This window comes from Salvelinus alpinus, chromosome 33 (assembly GCF_045679555.1).
Source record: "Salvelinus alpinus chromosome 33, SLU_Salpinus.1, whole genome shotgun sequence".
Classification (NCBI taxonomy): domain Eukaryota; kingdom Metazoa; phylum Chordata; class Actinopteri; order Salmoniformes; family Salmonidae; genus Salvelinus; species Salvelinus alpinus.
The window spans coordinates 12,973,967-12,989,235 of NC_092118.1; the positions used below are offsets into that span (position 1 = coordinate 12,973,967).

General features: G+C 43.5%; 1 protein-coding gene across 1 annotated transcript in view; it reads right to left on the bottom strand.

The window, feature by feature from the left end:
* The window catches only part of LOC139562765 (neural-cadherin), a 230,541-nt gene that overhangs the window by 120,848 nt on the left and 94,424 nt on the right, over positions 1-15,269 (bottom strand). The window contains exons 2-3 of the mRNA XM_071380765.1: positions 2,401-2,598; positions 1,539-1,764 (exon numbers count right to left, since the gene is read on the bottom strand). Coding sequence (XP_071236866.1) covers positions 1,539-1,764; positions 2,401-2,598 — 424 coding nt within the window. The remainder of the gene's footprint in view (positions 1-1,538; positions 1,765-2,400; positions 2,599-15,269) is intronic.

Genomic DNA, 15,269 nt, shown 5'->3' on the forward strand with positions numbered 1-15,269 from the left:
GATAATGTGTGCATATCATTGGCAATCGGTACTATATTTATGTATTCAAATTATTTGTGAATACTAGCAAATTATTTTCATGCCAACTTGTTTTTTTAAACTATGACCTTTATAACTTTTGGTTTTACATTATGTATGTGTATGTGTGTGTGTGTGTGTGTGTGTGTGTGTGTGTGTGTGTGTGTGTGTGTGTGTGTGTGTGTGTGTGTGTGTGTGTGTGTGTGTGTGTGTGTGTGTGTGTGACTATGCATGTGTGTACATGTGTGTCACGCTGGTAACAAAGATTCGGGAGACAGGCGCAGGAATGCGTAATAGGGGTTTTATTCAGCACAAATTACGGCGTGCCATGTAAAGGCACGGGGACGAAGACCAAACAAACACGTGACAAAATATAGGGTTGAAACCCAAATAAAAGAGCGAGGAGTACCTCGATGTCACGACTTCCACCGAAGTCAGCTCATCTCCTTGTTCGGGCGGCGTTCGGCGGTCAACGTCATCGGCCTTCTAGCTATCGCCGCTCCATTTTTCATTGTTCCATTTGTTTTGTCTTGTTCCACGCACACCTGGTTTACATTCCCTAATCACATTGTGTATATATATTCCTCTGTTCCCCCATGTCCTTGTGTGGAACTGTTTTGTCTTACGTGTTTTATGTGACGCGCCAGGCTGGTTTTCCATGTTCCGTGTTTATATCACGAAGTATGTTTACTTGGTAACTATAGCTTTTGTGACTGTTTTTGCGCTTTGCACCTTTGCCATTTTTGCTGGAGGTTTTGACGCAGTTGCGTCCGTCTGCTGTTTGCTCCTGCCTAAATAAAGTGTGCGCCTGTTCACAACTCTCTGCTCTCCTGCACCTGACTTCACTACCAGTACGCACACCAGTGACACTCGAATAAATAACACAAGCGCACGATGATTATCACACGAGACGAGACCCGTAATCATCTGCGCATTCCACAAGGGCACGAAAGCCCAAAACACACAGCACAGGTACTCACACGCACCAACGGACATTGTAACAATAATGGACAGCCCAATGGAAACCAAAGGGCACGCTTATACAAGTACTAATCAGTGGGAATAGGGGACAGGTGTGCGTGATGAAAGTTCCGGAGGGATCCGTGATAATGTGTGTGTTTGTGTGTGTGCGTACATGGATGTGTGCATGCGTGCGTGAGTGTGCGCGCATGTGTGCGTGTACTTTGCGTGTGTGAGACTCAGAGGAGGCTGGTGGGAGGAGCTATCGGAGGACGGGCTCATTCTAATGGCTGGAATGGAATTAACGGAGCGGTATCAACTATATGGAAACTCCATTCCATTGATTCCATTCCAGCCATTAGAATGAGCCTGTCCTCCTAAAGTCCCTCTCACCAGCCTCCTCTGCTTTGCATGGGTGTATGTGTGACTTTGCATATGTGTGTGTGTGTGTGTGTGTGTGTGTGTGTGTGTGTGTGTGTGTGTGTGTGTGTGTGTGTGTGTGTGTGTGTGTGTGTGTGTGTGTGTGTGTGTGTGTGTGTGTGTGTGTGTGGGGCACTCACGGCTGTCTCTCTGGTGTGTTCTCAGGTAGTGAAATAGTGAAGGATGCGTTGGAGAACTGTGGCGCTCTGGCTCCTGCTATGATTGACACTACCACTGGGGGACTACGGCTACCCAGCCGGTCAGCAGCCACCACTGTCAACAGGTACTCTTTGTCCCTCTGAAGTGGCAGCCCCGTGGTCCGGACATGACCACTCTTTCTGTCCACCTCGAAACGCCCGTCACCACCTGCAGTTAGGAGACAACGGAGGAGTTTATTTTCGAAATATATATTTGAAGGTGTTTTCTGACTAGATAAAGAGAGATAGGATGACAGTGGGAAACAAACTGCGAGGGGTGGTGTTAAAGGGCAGTAAGCCAACCTATGCTGACATGTGTAGGGAGGCTGCAGTATTACCGCTAGACCAGCCAGGCCACAACAAATGTTTTTTCTGTCATTCATTCGTGGAACAGAACGTCCAGTATGTTCAATATTAGAGGGATTGATTGATTTAATGAGTCAAGGTGATTTTACTGTATTTAATAAGACAGCTGCGCAGCAATAATGAACCTCTTAAAATGCATTGAAAAGAAAGTGCAGATGGAATCTAATATTAGAGCCATTGACGCACAGACTCACACATGTAATCCCACCCACTGGCAATTTCATTCTGCCGAACTTCCGCAATTGTACACAACATATGACATAAGATAAGACACATGCTTATCTTAATGAGATGAAAGACTAGAAGTATAAAAGTATAAAAGCATGTATAAAACTAACTAAAACCATATAAAATGTTTTTATTTTCTCTTTCTATTACAATGCTGCCAGTTCGTGTACTCAATGAAATTGTACTCAATCCCTGGACAGGAAGCACCTACCATCAGACAGGAAGTACTCCACCTCCCCGTTGTTGCCCTCGTCTCCGTCCTGGGCGTGGAGCTTGTAGACCAGTGACCCAGCCAGGGCGTTGGGAGGTACCACTGCCAGGTAGGGGGAGGGGACCATGGTCCATTCCGGAACATTGTCATTCACATCGGTCACTGTCAGCTCCACCCGTACCAGGTACCAGTCTGGACCTGTAGAGGAGTGGCAGAGATTGGTCCTCTGTAGCTCAGTTGGTAGAGCATGGCGCTTGCAATGTGAGTATAGTGGGTTCGATTCCTGGGACCAGCCGTATGGAAAATGTATCCACGCATGACTGTAAGTCGCTTTGGATAAAAACATCTGCTAAATGGCATATACAGTGCCTAGTGAAAGTCTACACACCCCTTGCACATTTTTCACATTTTGCTGCCCTACAATAAAATCTAGAAAGGGATAAAAAAAAATTGAAATCCCCTACCGATCTACACAACCTACTCCACATTTTAAAAGTAAAAGAAACATTTAAAAATAATAATAATAGTAATTTAATAAATTACTAAATATACTTAGTGGAAGCACCTTTGGCAGCCATTACAGCTTTGAATCATTTTTAATAAGATTCAACCAACCTTAGCACAACTCTTAGGGCAACATTTATACCTTGTTTTTGTGAAAATTGCTCAAGCTCGGTTAATTTGGTTGGGAATCATTGATGGACAGATATATTCAAACCTTGTCTCTGTATCTCAATTTAAGTCAGGACTGAGACTGGAATACTCAGGGACACTCAACACCTCTTTAGTCATTCTGGTGTGTCTTTGGTAATAAAATGTGTGTAATTGTCCTCCAGAAAAATAAAACTCTCAAAGGGTTAGGTTTTCAGAGTTCTAACTTTTTGCCTGTGCTTTGCTGCTTTAATATTTATTTTGATATTAAAACACTCCCCAATCCCTGCCGATGACAAGCATACCCATAACATGATGCTGCCACCACAATACTTGCCAATACAGAGGGTTTGGATTTGACCCAAATCCATCATTAATGAAAACCCACCTCAGTCTTCTGAAAACTTAACCCTGGGATAGAGTTTATATTTTTCAGGTGGACAATTAGACACATTGTAATGCCTGACTAGTCCAGTCTCAGTCATGACTTAAATTTGCTTGAAAATCCGAGACAGAAACAATGGATGTACAGCATGTTGTGCAAAGTGTGTTTATTTAATTAAATAGGAATATTTTCTGTAATGTTCTTTCACTTTGACAGTATGGAGTAGGTTGTGTAGATCTGTAGGTAAAAAATATAATTGAATCCCTTTTTGGCTTTAAGGCAGCAAACTGTGAAGGCCGTGCAAGGGGTGTGTAGACTTTCACTAGGCACTGCATTACATGTTGTACAGTGGCTTGCGAAAGTATTCACCCCCCTTGGCATTTTTCTTATTTTGTTGCCTTACAACCTGGAATTAAAATAGATTTTTTTTGGGGGGGGGTTGTATCATTTGATTTACACAACATGCCTACCACCTTGAAGATGCAAAATATTTTTATAGTGAAACAAACAAGAAGTAAGACAAAAAAACAGAAAACTTGAGCGTGTATAACTATTCACCCCCCCAAAGTCAATACTTTGTAGAGCCACCTTTTGCAGCAATTACAGCAGCAAGTCTTTTGGGGTATGTCTCTATAAGCTTGGCACATCTAGCCACTGGAAAAAGTTTGCCCATTCTTCAAGGCAAAACTGCTCCATCTCCTTCAAGTTGGATGGGTTCCGCTGGTGTACAGCAATCTTTAAGTCATTGTAACGGCTGTCGTCTTCCTCCTCGTCTAAGGAGGAGAAGTTTGAAGGATCAGAGGACAAATGTGCAGCGTGGTAATTGTTTATCTTATTTAATGAAGTGAACAACTCAAAATACAAAAAAAACAACAAAGTGAAAACCGAAACAGTTCTATCTGGTGCAGACACACAAAGACTGAAGACAACCACCCACCAAAACCCAACAGAAAACAGGCTACCTAAATATGGTTCCCAATCAGGGACAACGATTGACAGCTGCCTCTGATTAAGAACCACATCAGGCCAAACACAGAAAACCAACACAGAGATAGAAAACATAGATTACCCACCCAACTCACGCCCTGACCAACTAAAACAAAAGACAAAACAAAGGAACTAAGGTCAGAACGTGACAGTCATACAACAGATTCTAAATAGAATTGAGGTCTAGGCTTTGACTAGGCCATTCAAAGACATTTAAATGTTTCCCCTTAAACCACTCGAGTGTTGCTTTAGCAGTATGCTTAGGGTCATTGTCCTGCTGGAAGGTGATCCTACGTCCCAGTCTCACATCTCTGGAAAACTGAAACAGGTTTCTCTCAAGAATCTCCCTGTATTTAGTGCCATCCATCATTCCTTCAATTCTGACCAGTTTCCCAGTCCCTGCAGATGAAAAACATCCCCACAGCATGATGCTACCACCACCATGCTTCACTGTGGGGATGGTGTTCTCGGGGTGGTGAGAGGTGTTGGGTTTGCGCCAGACATAGCGTTTTCCTTGATGACCAAAAAGCTCAATGTTAGTCTCATCTGTCCAGAGTACCTTCTTCCACATGTTTGGGGAGTCTCCCACATGCCTTTTGGCGAACACACATTTTTTTCTTTAAGCAATGTCTTTTTCTGGCCACTCTTCCGTAAAGCCCAGCTCTGTGGCGTGTACGGCTTAAAGTGGTCCTATGGACAGATACTCCAATCTCCACTGTGGAGCTTTGCAGCTCCTTCAGGGTTATCTTTGGTCTCTTTGTTGCCTCTCTGATTAATGCCCTCTCTTTTGCCAGGTTTGCTATGGTGCCATATTCTTTCAATTTTTTATTAATGTATGTAATGGTGCTCCGTGGGATGTTCAAAGTTTCTGATATTTTTTTTATAACCCAACCCTGATCTGTACTTCTCCACAACTTTGTACCTGACCTGTTTGGAGAGCTCCTTGGTCTTCATGGTGCCGCTTGCTTGGTGGTGCCCCTTGCTTAGTGGTGTTGCAGAATGTGGGGCCTTTCAGAACAGGCGTATATATACTGAGATCATGTGACAGATCATGTGACACTTAGATTGCACATAGGTGTACTTTATTTAACTAATTATGTGACTTCTGAAGGTAATTGGTTGTACCAGATCTTATTTAGGGGCTTCATAGCAAAGGAGGTGAAGACATATGTACGCACCACTATTCCATTTTCTTTTGTTGAAGTTTTTGAAACAAGTCTTTTTTTTCATTTCACTTCACCAATTTCGACTATTTTGTGTAAGTCCATTACATGGAATCCAAATAAAAATCTATTTAAATTACAGGTTGTAATGCAACATAATAGGAAAAACGCCAAGGGGGACAAATACTTTTCCAATGCACTGTATGTTGTTATTATTATAGAGATGAACTAACACATTCACAGAGTCTTAGTCCTAACCCAGAGCCTTATTCCTAAATTGAGGGTAATCTGAGTATCCATTGGAAAAAAATACAATGAGGTTTGAGAGATGTTCGGCTTTCAGAAAAAGAATAAACATACAATACTGGACAGTATCATAACACTATCATAAGGCTATGATAGTGTTGTACATGAACCAATCACTAAGCTCTGAAAGCCATTAGGCTACATGACAATACAATCATCAGCCATTTGTCAAATGTCATGTAAAGCCATGCCAAAGGATGCTAATGTGTTGTAATACCCGATACTACTTGTCACATTTAGATGGCACAACGCTTTAGAGCGTTTCAGTCACAATTAGCAAATTATGTGTTGAGTGTTTTTCCTTAATGCATTGACTGAAAACAGCAATCACAATAGAAATCACACACACACACACGCTTACATGCACACACACACACACACACACACACACACACACACACACACACACACACACACACACACACACACACACACACACACACACACACACACACACACACCATGCAGAGGCTCTTTCAGTTGCAGAACACTTGCAGGTGGAACACCGCAGGGATGTTTTCACAAACAGCCACATTATAACAGATCATGTCTCTCTTATTATGTCCCTCTTCCAGTCTTAGATTCCCATTATCCATATCTCCCCTGTTCCATCTACCCAAAGATTCTCAACGATTTTCCCTCTAGGCTCTCTGTCTCTCTCTCTCTTTTCTCTCTGGCTCTCTTTTTCTCTCTGGCTTTCTCTTTCTCTCCATCTCTCTCTCTCCTTCCATACTGCAGCTGTCAGGTAGAGGAAAGCAGGTGTTCTGTCAGGGGCTATGAAAGGGCCAATCACCGGGGGAATCAAAGAGCCCAAGACGCTGTCATTCTGGTTCCCTCTCTGACAGCCTGCCAGCTATTTATACCAGTCAAAGAGAGACGGAGTGAATCAGAGAGAGAGAAACAGGGTGGATGGGAGAAGAGGAAAAAAGAAACAGAGAATCATGAGAGAGAAACAGGAGGAAAGAGGAAGAGAGTGAGAGAGAGAGAGAGAGAGAGAGAGAGAGAGAGAGAGAGAGTGAGATCGTGATCAAGATCGAGATCGAGATCAAGATCGAGAGATTGACAAGTGAAACATGGACAAGTGCAAGAGAGAGAGAGAATGCATGATACACTGTCACCTAAGTGATCCTAAAACTCACAATAGCCAACTAGGATAAGGCAGCAAGGTCGGTTATGCTGCACAACCGCCAATTACAATCAACCGTGTTCCGTCTGCAAAAGGAAAATAACAGTACTCTAGTCTGAGATAAACAATGTCCTCTTAGATTATCTCTCACCTGATGATGTGTCTGTCTGGGAAACAAGACAGAGACAGTCGCTTACCAACAGGCACCACATGCCTGGGATGTGCCCAGTGATGCCCACTCATAAAGGCAGACACCAGAATACCTGCTTGCCCAGGAAAATCCAATATGATTGGTAACTTACCACCTGCTACCAAATGGTGCCTAGTGGTGCTTGTTGTCATCTATCGCAAAGTGACAACAAGCAATTTATTCATAGGTTATTATCATGTTATTACTATTGGGAAATACCAGGTACCAGATTATACTAATGGAAAGGAAAATAAGGTTGAACCAAATGATCAGGTCCCTTTGGGAAATAAATGGTAAAAATCTAATGACAGCGAAATATGTGGCAGCATGGCTTAAGACACATTGAGCACACCGCACTCACAGACCTTCAGTTCTATAACTGCCACTGTTCTCTAGTTAAAGAAAAGCAAAAGATGGATACAATAAAGCCATCCGAACACCATTTTCATTGCTGTCGCCACTGTTTTGTATGTACTCTAATTTATTATAGATTTGAAGATTGCTTTTCAGATAATTGAAAATGTTAAAGCAGCAATGCAGAAAAAGAATGTGGCAACAGAGTCATTTAGACAGGGAGGGGAGTAGAGGACAATTGAGAAGGGGAGGGAATAAGACAGAGGGGGGAACAAGGGAGCTGTTTAGAACACGGGAGAAAAAGTCCTGAGAAAAATAAGAACGGAGGAGCAGAGCAGGATTAAGACAAAACCCACAGCGTAAGAAATGGCCCTGAGGTTGTTATGGAAACAGACAAATAACAAAATCTGGAACAGGGAAAAAAACAGGCAGCAATTGCATAAATCAATGGAATTAAAGGGACAGAGACAGAAAGAAAGAAAAAGAGTACCACATCTATAAAATAAAGACAGAGAGGAGAAACGAAGCTGGGACATTTTCAGAAACCGCACATAACGATCCTGCTGCACTTGAGTGTCCGTGGTTCATGGAGAGTTTCTAATGGTTGCTCTCTGCTGCTATAACATATCCAGAATTAATTGGGAAAAAGACAAGAGGGGAACAGGGGTAATATGAAAAGCACAGCAGGGAGAAAGCATTACCTACATAATAAATCAGAAGGCTAATGGCCAACTTCCAATATGTCTATCCAGAGACAGAAACATCCGCACACGCGAATAATGGTCATTACAAGAGATGAGATATCCTAACGAGGAAATGCTGGTACATGTCAATTGTTTGTCTTCATTCATTGGAAAGCTGTCCACGATAATTGAATGATGGTTCAATAAAGCAAAACAATATGAATATGGTTAGGCCTACGGTAGGGAATCTATCTACTGGGAACACTGATTAACGAACTCAAAATGATGTAGCAGCTACTTACGATCCAATGTAAAAATGACTTCAAGTAGACATTGACACTGAGAATGCAGTTCCTCAGCTAGCCTCGTATGACTGGAGTCTAGCCTGAGAGAAACAAAAAAGCCCAACAGCAACAACTAAAACAAAGACAGGCTGAAAGAGTTAATAGAGAGCTCAGTGACCTAATCCACTGGCTGACCTGGGATCAGAAGAGAGATGACCACACGTGACAGGTGTAGAGTCTCTTTCCATTAATTGGCTTATGTGGAACAGACTCCAGGGGCCGTGCTGTGAATCACGCATGAGATCAGAGCCAAATGTAAGGCTCAGGAAGCGTCAACGCAAAACTTTTGACAGGGCCACGAATCGACAGGGCCACACTTTTAACTGGTTCTGAATAAATTACTGCACATTCTCCGCTTGTCACCTAGCTGTTTCTTCCCCTCTTCCGGACGTTGTTAGCGAGGGTGCTTAGCGTGACCCCAATCAGCACCTGGCTCCCTCGATCCTCTCTTCCCGGCTTACTGCTGACAGAGGGAACACAGGCACAATTACTGTCTCTACCAGTCTAGGAAGAAGGGGGGCTTTGTCATTCTCTCTACTCCCAGCACTGCACGCTAACTACAGCAGTCCCTGTTCTCCCAGGAACACAGTTACTTTACAGCACAGCAGATGGAGAGAGAGTGAGACAGAGGGAGTGAAATAGTGTGTGTGTGTGAGAGAGAGAGAGAGAGAGAGAGAGAGAGAGAGAGAGAGAGAGAGAGAGAGAGAGAGAGAGAGAGAGAGAGAGAGAGAGAGAGAGATATTCCTCCACACTAGAGGAACACCAATGTAAGAACACTGTTCATTGAATAAAGCTCAGTCTTCACAATATTACCCTCCAAGCTCATCATTAAGCTCGGGGCCCTAGGTCTGAACCCCGCCCTGTGCAACTGGGTCCTGGACTTCCTGACGGGCTGCCCCCAGGTGGTGAAGGTAGGAAACAACACCTCCACTACCCTGATCTTCAACACAGGGGCCCTTCAACGGAGCGTGCTCAGTCCCCTCCTGTACTCCCTGTTCACCCATGACTGCGTGGCCACGCATGCCTCTAACTCAATCATCAAGTTTGCAGACGACACAACAGTGGTAGGCCTGATTACCAACAATGACAAGACAGCCTACAGGGAGGAGGTGAGGGCCCTGGCGGAGTGGTGCCAGGAAAATAACCTCTCCCTCAACAAAACAAAGGAGGTGATCGTGGACTTCAGGAGACAGCAAAGAGAGCAGAGCACGCCCCCATCCACATCTATGAGGTCGCAGTGGAGAAGGTGAAAAGCTTTAAGTTCATTGGCGTACAGATCACTGACAATCTGAAATTGTCCACCCACACAGACAGTGTGGTGAAGAAGGCTCAACAGAGCCTCTTTAACCTCAGGAGGCTGAAGAAATTTGGCTTGGTCACAGGGCTTTCCAGAGGGCAGGGTGGTCAGCCCAACGCATCACCAGGGGTACACTGCCTGCCCTCCAGGACATCTACAGCACCCGGTGTCACAGGAAGGCCAAGAAGATCATCAAGGACCTCAGCCACCCGATCGACGGTCTGTTCACCCCGCTACCATCTAGAAGACGAGGTCAGTACTGGGACCGAGAGAACTGAAAAACAGCTTCTATCTCAAGGCTTTCAGACTGTTAAATAGCCATCACTCCGCCCAGTACCCTGCCCTGAACTTATTCACTCTCACTAGCCGGCTACCACCCGGTTACTCAACCTTGCACCTTAGAGGCTGCTACCCCATGTAAATAGGCATGGTACACTAGTCACTTTAATAATGGAACACTGGTCACTTTAATAATATTTACATATTGTTTTACCCATTTTATATGTATATACTGTATTCTAGTCAAGTCCATCCTATTAAACTATTGCTGTACATATACTATTCTATGCTACATATTCTTCAGATATACTAAATACACTACATGACCAAAAGTATGTTGACACCTGTTCGTCCAACATCTCATTCCTAAATGATGGGCATTAATATGGAGTTGGTCCCCCATTTGCTGCTATTACAGCCTCCACTCTTGTGGGAAGGCTTTCCACTAGATGTCGGAACATTGCTGCGGGGACTTGCTTCCATTCAGCCACAAGAGCATTAGTGAGGTCGGGCACTGATGTTGGGCGATTAGGTGTTTGATGGGGTTGAAGTCAGGGCTCTGTGCACACCAGTCAAGTTCTTCCACACCGATCTCAACAAACCATTTCTGTATTGACCTTGCTTCGTGCACGGGGGCATTGTCATGCTGAAACAGGAAAGGACCTTCCCCAAACTGTTGCCACAAAGTTGGAAGCACAGAATCATCTAGAATGTCATTGTGTGCTGTAGCTTTAAGATTTCCCTTCACTGGAACTAAGGGGCCTAGCCCGAACCATGAAAAACAGCCTCCTTCACCAAATTTTACAGTTGGAACTATGCATTCGGGCAGGAAGCGCTCTTCTAGCATCCGCCAAACCAAGATTTGTCTGTCAGACTGTCGGTTGGTGAAGCATGATTCATCATTCCAGAGAACGCGTTTCCACTGCTCCAGAGTCCAATGGCGGTGAGCTTTACACCACTCCAGCCGACGATTGGCATTGCGCATTGTGATCTTAGGCTTGTGTGTGACTGCTCAGTCATGGAAACCCATTTCATTAAGCTCCCGATGAACAGTTCTTGTGCTGACGTTGCTTCCAGAGGCAGTTTGGAACTCGGTAGTGATTGGAGGACAGACGATTTTTACACGTACGTGCCTCAGCACTCTGCAGTCCCGTTCTGTGAGCTTATGTGGCCTACCACTTCGCGGCTGAGCCGTTGTTGCTCCTAGATGATTCCACTTCACAATAACAGCACCTACAGTTGACCGGGGCAGCTCTAGCAGGGCAGACATTTGACTTGTTGGAAAGGTGCCACATTAGACGTCACTGAGCTTTCAGTATGGGCCATTCTACTGCCAATGTTTGACTATGGAGATTGCATGGCTGTGTGCTCAATTTTATACACCTGTCAGCAAAGGTGTGGTTGAAATAGCCGTATCCACTAATTTGAAGGGGTGTCCAAATACTTATGTATATATAGTGTACTCTATCCACATACTGTCTGTCCATAATGTCTATACATCCCATCACATATACTGTGTTATATATATATATATACACACAGTTGAAGTCGGAAGTTTACATACACCTTAGCCAAATACATTTAACACTCAGTTTCACAATTCCTGACATTTAATCCTAGTAAAAATTCCCTGTTTTAGGTCAGGTAGGATCACCACTTTATTTTAAGAATGTGAAATGTCAGAATAATGGTAGAGAAAATTATTTATTTCAGCTTTTATTTCTTTCCTCACATTCCCAGTGGGTCAGAAGTTTGCATACACTCAATTAGTATTTGGTAGCATTGCCTTTAAATTGTTTAACTTGGGTCAAACGTTTCAGGTAGCCTAACACAAGCTTCCCACAATAAGTTGGGTGAATTTTGGCCCATTCCTCCTGACAGAGCTGGTGTAACCGAGTCAGGTTTGTAGGCCTCCTTGCTCGCACATGCTTTTTCAGTTCTGCCCACACATTTTCTATAGGATTGAGGTCATGGCTTTGTGATAGCCACTCCAATACCTTGACTTTGTTGTCCTTAAGCCATTTTGCCACAACTTTGGAAGTGTGCTTGGGGTCATTGTCCATTTGGAAGACCCATTTGCGACCAAGCTGTAACTTTATGACTGATGTTGCTTCAAAATATCCACATAATTTTCCTACCTCATGATGCCATCTATTTTGTGAAGTGCACCAGTCCCTCCTGCAGCAAAACAACCCCACAACATGATGCTGCCTCCCCCCCCCCCCCGTGCCTCACGGTTGGGATGGAGTTCTTCGGCTTGCAAGCCTCCCCCTTTTTCCTCTAAACATAACGATGGTCATTTGTTTCATCAGACCAGAGGACATTTCTCCAGAAAGTACGATCTTTGTCCCCATGTGCAGTAGCAAACCGTAGTCTGGGTTATTATGGTGGTTTTGGAGCAGTGGCTTCTTCCTTGCTGAGCGGCCTTTCAGGTTACATCGATATAGGACTCATTTTACTGTGGATATAGATACTTTTGTACCTGTTTCCTCCAGCATCTTCACAAGGTCCTTTGCTGTTGTTCTGGGATTGATTTTCACTTTTCGCACCAAAGTACGTTCATCTCTAGGAGACAGAACACGTCTCCTTCCTGAGTGGTATGGCGGCTGCGTGGTCCCATGATGTTTATACTTGCGTACTATTGTTTGTACAGATGAACGTGGTACCTTCAGGTGTTTGGAAATTTCTCCCAAGGGTGAACCAGACGTGTGAAGGTCTACAAATGTTTTTCTGAGGTCTTGGCTGATTTCTTTTGATTTTCCCATGATGTCAAGCAAAGAGGCACTGAGTTTGAAGGTAGACCTTGAAATACATCCACAGGTACACCTCCAATTGACTCAAATAATGTCAATTAGCCTATCAGAAGCTTCTGAAGCCATGACATAATTTTCTGGAATTTTCCAAGCTGTTTAAAGGCACAGTCAACTTAGTGTATGTAAACTTCTGACCCACTGGAATTGTGATACAGTGAATTATAAGTGAAATAATCAGTCTGTCATCAGTTGTTTGAAAAATAACTTGTGTCATGCACAAAGTAGATGTCCTAACCAACTTGCCAAAACTGTAGTTTGTTAACAAGAAATTTGTGGAGTGGATGAAAAACGAGTTTTAATGACTCCAACCTAAATGTATGTAAACTTCCAACTTCAACTGTATATATAGTCAGATATTACTGTACTGTTGGAGCTAGGAACACAAGCATTTCGCTACACACGCAATAACATCTGCTAAATATGTGTGCAACCAATAGAATTGGATTTGGATTTGATTTGAGGGAGAGGAAGAGAGACAGAGACAGAGAAAGACGGAGAACTACAAGAAGCTTTGGCTAATTAAATATTCTCTCAGATTACAAGGAGCTATTTGGCCCTCTCCGGAAATTGTGACTTTCATAATCTTACTAAAGAGGAAGGTACTGACTTTTTAACATTTCACATGAAAATACCAATTAAGAAACGGAAAAGGGGGGGGGTGACCAGCTCTAATCTTACACAAATTGCAAACGATACAAATGGGTAGGCCATAATTAGATTTTTTTCCCTCAACAGCTTTTCATAATTGAAAATACTGACACTACCAAGAACACACTTCAACACACACACATTACACACAGCTAGTTTTTCAATTGCCAAATTCAATATCTATTTCCCCAGCCTAAGGGGGAATAATGTTAATAACAGAGGGGGACATTGAGTTTTTCAGGGGGTCTCACACTGTCTGGTTACAATGGCATGGTCAGGCACAGCAGGACACTGTGTGCATACAGAAAACGTTCTACACGGGAATATTATAAGACATAGCACCAGGTGAATGCATATAGCCTCAGCATGGCCACTCATTGGGGACTCTTGTTGATTGACATTGAGGAAGAGTTCCTCATTAAGAGTTGTAGGATAGCATAGTGTAAAACTCACTATAGAACAAGACATATTGGATAGACACCATACCTGGACGTTGTCGTGACGTTACATTGATTCATGTGACGACTGCTGCTCGTTGAATGATTAACGGTGTATAATTACGCGATTAAATGATTCAAGGCAATTATTAACTCAATGACCCGGGGCACCATGGGATAGTTTTAGCTTTATTGAGTTTTTATTTCCCAAATTCACTCAAAGAAAATCAGAATATCGATTTCACAACAATCGCCAATTAATCAATTTCCTCTACAGTCTCATTCTGAACGTCGCATGATCCGGGAATCTGCACAAACCAGAGTCTCACTAAATAAGTCCGTACCACACCAATTGAGCTGATTATTTATTTGCTAACAAGCTAAAATGATAATATAAGAAACACATACACAAACATACAGTCTATTAATTAGAACTTAGTATGAACAGGTCCCTAGCGGGCCAACACCATATTACACGTGTTTCACAAAATGGGGATTTCAAGAGAGAGAGAGAGAAAAAGAGAGAGAGAGAGAGAGAGAGAGAGATACATAGAGAGAGATAAATAGAGAGAGAGAGAGAGAGAGAGAGAGAGAGAGAGAGAGAGAGAGAGAGAGAGAGATACATAGAGAGAGAGAGATACATAGAGAGAGAGAGATACATAGAGAGAGAGAGAGAGAGAGAGAGAGAGAGAGACATACATAGAGAGAGAGAGAGAGAGAGAGAGAGAGAGAGAGAGAGAGAGAGAGAGAGAGAGAGAGAAATAGAGAGAGAGAGAAATAGAGAGAGAGAGAGAGAAATAGAGAGAGAGAGAGAGAGAGAGAGAGAGAGAGAGAGAGAGAGAGAGAGAGAGAGAGAGAGAGAGAGAGAGAGAGAGAGAGAGAGAGAGAGAGAGAGAGAGAGAGAGAGAGAGAGAGAGAAAAACACACTTGGGTGCATTAGTCAGCTATGCTTATTTTAACCCTAACCTTGCCCCGAAATGCCGCTCTTATGGGTCAGAATATAGTGATGTAATTACGTGTTGAAGGTCTCCGATGGGGTGTCTCTGCTTGGATAGGATTCCGACTTCTCTGATGACGGTCCGTCTTCGGTTACTGGGTGTAAATCTCTGTTTCTCCTCACGGGGTCAGTGTCTTTTCTCTTAGTGGTCTGTTTTTCCTCGCCCAGGCTCTGAAAAGGGGTCTTCTGGGGAGGGCTAATCAGCCGTG